This window comes from Corvus brachyrhynchos, unplaced genomic scaffold (assembly GCF_000691975.1).
Source record: "Corvus brachyrhynchos isolate BGI_N302 unplaced genomic scaffold, ASM69197v1 scaffold83, whole genome shotgun sequence".
In the NCBI taxonomy this organism is placed as follows: Eukaryota; Metazoa; Chordata; class Aves; order Passeriformes; family Corvidae; genus Corvus; species Corvus brachyrhynchos.
This window is the reverse complement of record NW_008238464.1, coordinates 77,108-82,311: the sequence shown is the minus strand read 5'-3', so window position 1 is coordinate 82,311 and position 5,204 is coordinate 77,108. Positions and strand designations below refer to the sequence as shown.

The following is a 5,204-nucleotide window of genomic DNA, read 5'->3' as shown; positions in this document are numbered from 1 at the left end:
GGGAAAGACATATTAGGGTTTAACTTGCTCCTAGCTTTGCTACTCTAGCTGTCTTTCAAGTAAAGAAGATACCATGCCTCTCACTATCTATATTGAGTCTTCTTTCTGAAGCATGTTTTCAGATGCTCTCAAAATCTACATGTGTGTATCCATCAAAACTCTTAAGTTTTCATGAGCTCAAGTGCACCTGTGCAGCTGATCAAGAGTGGGCACTGCTTGCCAGTACTCCTTGATGGCACTGCTGCTAAGCCATGTTTTCTCTTCTACTGCTGTTTTTTGTCTTTTCTCTGTTCTCATTCATTTCTCTTTCTTTCTTCCATAGTTTATAGCTCCTTCTCCAAGTTTCCTCCACAGCAGCACATCCATGTTGGAGTTTTGGCTCCAGGTGATAGCAGCTCTTGAAGCACAACTGCCCTCGTCACCTGAGCCTCCTGATCTCTCCTGCAGTGGCTGAATGAAGGATGACCAAGGCAGCAGACATGGAAGGTGAGTGTTGTTTAGGAAACAAACCATTTCCTTATCCTCAGTCACAAGACTCCATCCCATTAGGCGCCCATAGGAGCGCAGCCATAACTTGGTGATTGGCAGGGAAGGTGTGGAATAAGCAGAACTGTCAATAGTGCTTATATGGTTTGGAGAATATCAGGGTGACTTCTGTGAGAATTACATGTATCTAAATGGTGCTTGTGGGACACTCAATTTAAAACTTGAACTAGGCATTAACTAAAAGAGGGAAACAAGGCTGTAAATTGTGTTCATTACAGTCCTTTTATGGAGAAGAAATGCTGGGAATATCAGCATGGTCACAGGCAATGAGGGGTGCTTTAGTCCTCCTACTCCAAAGTAGCAGTTCCCTGTTTTATGGTATGAATATACCAACTGAGCACTCTGCTGTTTCAGGAGCATGGCCTGAATGGGATTTGATTTTACAACCAGGATGGAAAGAGGAAAACCATGAAAGAAACTGAGTGAAGGTGTACAGGACAAAGAACTGACTGGCAGTGTGGTTAAGGCATGCAGAGCTGTGATTTTGGGGTGGTAAGGAAGGATGCTGTGAATGTAATAGCTCTTAATCCAACTGAACACAAGAGGGCTACAAGAACACGTTTTCTCCGGATTGAAAAAGTTCTCGATGGAGCTTTGTTAATGCCTGTCTACCTTTTGGCCTGGTTTTAATTTTGTACAGCTGGGAAATGAAATAAAATTCTACTTGACACCCTTTAAGTGCTTATATACACCTATCATTCAGTACTGGTTATAAGGATTTGAGAATGCTATTTTTAACACTTTTCTAATACTTTAAACTACTTAAATGTTGGGACTACCGACAGAACACATGCCTGCTGATAAAAGTACCAACATCTGTGCCACAGATACATAATTTAGGATGTGCTCTAGTGATATGAATGCTTTGTTCTGCACTTAAATTGTGGAGAATCCAGGCTGTGTGAGCAAATAAGGAAAAGGGAACATAGGAAAAGCAGTCTGGAAAAGTACAAGCCCTGCCTAGTAACCAAGAGCAAGTGTTAGGTTGCTTCTCTATTGATCCAATCTGCAATTAAAAGCTACCTCCTGCAGCTGAATTTAGATTGGGCTTTTAAAGTTTTTTTCTTTCCCCCACAGACCTAGTATCAACTGGTAAAAAACCTGCACAGCAGGTCTCCTATAAAATTACCAAGTGAAGTGTTCATCAGCCTCAACTCCTTGGTTTGCACGGGGCTACTTACCTGAAGTAGTCTGTGAGCTCAGTTCAGGTGCTGAAAAACAACACCAAAGCATCTGCTGGCTAGAATCAGAGTAAGTGTTCAGTGTTCTGCCTCATTTGTTGTGGTACTCAGTGTCAGTGAAAAGGCTTCTTTCTGCAATAAAAGGGTGGTTTGGGGTTTTTTCGGAAGGAAAGGTTGTGCGGTTTTGTTTAGAAGGAAGCGAGAATGTTAGATTTTGTTCACTCCCTACTGTTCTTTAGACAGTAGTTTGTGTCTCTTAATTGAAGCTGTCAGGATTTGTTTGTTTCTCTTGAAATACACAGGAATATAACTTCCCAATCGATTGTAAATCATTGCTGAGTATATAGCTTTACTTATATGGTTCAGGATTAGCTTCTGAAGTGCATAAAGCTTGCAGAGATTAGGAGGGCTCAACAAAGCCTGTTGCAGGTTTAGGCATGGCATTGTAGCAATGACTTCTTTTCACATAAATAATGCCCAGACCCACCAAAACTGATACTTAGGAACTTGGGAAGTTTTTACATCAGGTGTAGGCACACAAGGCTCACTGAATCCACTGTAACTCTTGTGGTGAACATTTTCTACTTCTGAATGTGACAGGCTGATACGAGAGTGGAATATAAGCAAAGAGGATATAGTATCCTGCAGCAGTAAAAACCTCCTTGCCTCTCTTAAAAGCCTATTTCAAAGAGCCCTTAAGAAAAAAAATGTTCATACTCCTTCCATGCAGACATTGAAGCAAAAAAAGAAGGGTATTAAAACTGCCTTTTGCAGCAGTTTTGAGTTAGAGAAATAAATGTGCATTACTTTGCAAACACTCATTCAAGTTAACTAACTGGGCCTAAGGGAAGCACTGGAAGGAGTTCATGTTATGGCATTTTACTGACATAAATTCACCCCATTGGTTCACCTGGCACAACTGTGTGCCCCAGCTGCCTTCCCCTGCCTCCACCGCTGAACGACACTAATAGCTCAAACTTCCCAGCTAGGAATTACTGATGGTTATCTTCTTTATCAGAAAATTATGCAGGTACACAGTGCTAGTGGCAGAGAGGCAGGGAGGGGAGAATTCCAAGTCCTTACCACGGCTAGTTAGGCAGTTGTTAAGTGCTACCTGGCTTTCTGAGCTGGAAAGTGTCTAATTTAGGCATGACCCTATACCTACAGCCTTGTTTCTGTTTCTCTCTGCCAACTTCCAAGATTGGCTATAATGCGTTGGCTTTGGCTACTGCTGTTAATGTGCACTCTGTGCATGTTGTTTGCTGCTGCTGCTTTTTATCTGGTTACTTGCAAAAACACACAAGCAGCAGGCTAGTTCTCTTGAGTTTATGGCCTAATTAGGTAAGGTCTTTGCTTAGAGAAGTAAGATTATTGGGAAATGATTATTAAGCAAAAAAACATTAGTCCATCACCTGAGTAAATTACACAGGTATGGAGCGAGGGGTATGTTCATCCCTTAATTTTAAATTCCTTTTGGAGATGAAGGTATTGATGCCTCACATCTGTAGTACAGCTGCACTGTGGTGTCCACATTCTTGTGTGTTAGGTGCATCTAATTCTGAGTGTTCTCTGAGGCCTGGCTTTCCCAGAGCTGCAGTGCTATCTGTGAACACTCCCCGTTCACCAAGGGTGTGTTTGGGGTTTAAGTGCAGAGTCAGCCCTCTGCTGTTCTGCACAGGCCACAGCAAGTAGAGCTGGGGGCTGCAAGGGACAGGGGTGTCGTGGTATCCCGCAGTGGTAGGGAGGAGAAGAGAGATCCAGCAGGCAGGAATTGTGCAGCAAGATTGATTTATTTAATTATTTTACAACTCTTTTATAGACTTTTTTCTTCATAGTCTAATTGGTCAAAGGATCAGCCACCCCTTGCTAAAATTGGCTAAAATTGATTGTCTAAAATCCTAAAACCTCCATTGTCAAAATATTTTTCTACTGTAATATAAACAAAGCTCTGCAAGGTCGCAAGTGTTCATAGTTTATAGAACTCTACTAATATCTTCCGTGAGAGAGAAAAAGATCTCACGGGACTGGAAAGAAGTAAGAGAAATTCTTGCTAGCAGCATATTTGTATCCACACAGGGGTATGAAAACGGTGGTGCGGAGGGCAGATGTTTATCTCCTGGGAGAGGCAGTGTGGGTCTGTGGCATTTTGTGTGGATCTTTCAGAGAATCTGGTAAAAGGTTTCAGTCTGCTTTAACAGTTTCTGATTGCACTAAGTGTGTATTTGGCAGTGTGTATCACTGGAGGCAAGATGGTGCCCCAGTAAAACCAGTGAGGCCGGTGCTGTCTGGCAGCACGGCACGGTGTGTGCTGTACCCCACAGCACAAAGGGTGAGGTGTTCCTGCCCTCTGGAGATAGTGCTGCTTTATGGGCCCGGGATGTATACTCGGGAAAGACAGAGGCCAGGGGCAAATGACCAGATGAAGTATCACTGAGATCTGTGGGCAGCTGGGACTTGTAATTTGTGTGTTGTGCGCTGGCAGCATCACAGCACAGTGTGTGAGGTGCTGCTTGGCGGGCTGGGGCTGGAATACGCAGAAACCAGAACTGAGCAAGCAGCAGTGAAGGACTCCAGGAACAGTGTCTGTATAGACCAAAACGAAACTTACGGAGGGCTGAGGGGAGTAGGGTCATGGACATAGGGAAATGTGGAAATTACCTCCACGTTGTTGAATGAGCATAAGGAGCACACACCTGCATTTGCACTCTGCTCTTGCAAATCTGCATTTCTGACTGGGAGCAGATTTCAGCCCAGTCACCCTCTCAGCTGTACATGCACAATTGCTTTTGGCAAGGGATCTCTCTCCCTTCTCTGAAGCCAGAGGCTGATGAGGGGTTGTCATTGACACCACAGTGATCCCTGAAGTCCCCAAGCAGGATTTGGATTTCTTTCCCTTTCTCACTGATGACTCACATGCATCGCTGCACCCAGGAGCAGGGCGCAGCTCTTCCCTGCCTGAGCAGTTGGGATCCATACCCTGAATTGATGCATGCTGTGCTCTGGGAGATGTCTCTCCTTTGAACTACAGACACGGGACTTAGCATGCTAAGTCTTCTCATTTTATGCTCATGTGGTAGTTTGCATCTGAATCAGACTCCTGGTAGAAGCTTGAGAAGCCTTAGGCCTGGATTTAGATCTTTTGATTCAAGTGCTGAGTCTGTAGATGTTGCACATTCTTTTGGCACCAGCTGCTTATCAGCAAATCCCTGCCACAGGTTACCAGGGATTTGCTGATGTCTTGCCCTCTCATCCAGCTCCATCACAAAGCACTGGTGAGCAAAGCCCAGTCATTGAAGGTATTCAAACTATCAAGAGTTCCATTTTGATGGAGATGGGCTGCAGAGCAATCACGCCTGTAGATCTACCCGTGTCTTTAGGGCATGAATGCCTGACAGGGGAGTAGCTCGAGCCCGTGGATGACTGCGTTTTATTAATCTCGGGTATGCCGAGGTGAGAAAGGTGCCCTTTGAGCGGTTC

At 44.2% G+C, this 5,204-nt stretch overlaps 1 protein-coding gene across 1 annotated transcript in view; it reads left to right on the top strand.

Annotated features, from left to right (window-relative positions):
* The first annotated feature begins 29 nt into the window (after nucleotides 1–29).
* AP1S3 (adaptor related protein complex 1 sigma 3 subunit) overlaps nucleotides 30–5,204 on the top strand; it is a 23,059-nt gene continuing 17,884 nt past the window's right edge. The window contains exon 1 of the mRNA XM_017737052.1: nucleotides 30–486. Coding sequence (XP_017592541.1) covers nucleotides 462–486 — 25 coding nt within the window. The 5' untranslated portion in view covers nucleotides 30–461. The remainder of the gene's footprint in view (nucleotides 487–5,204) is intronic.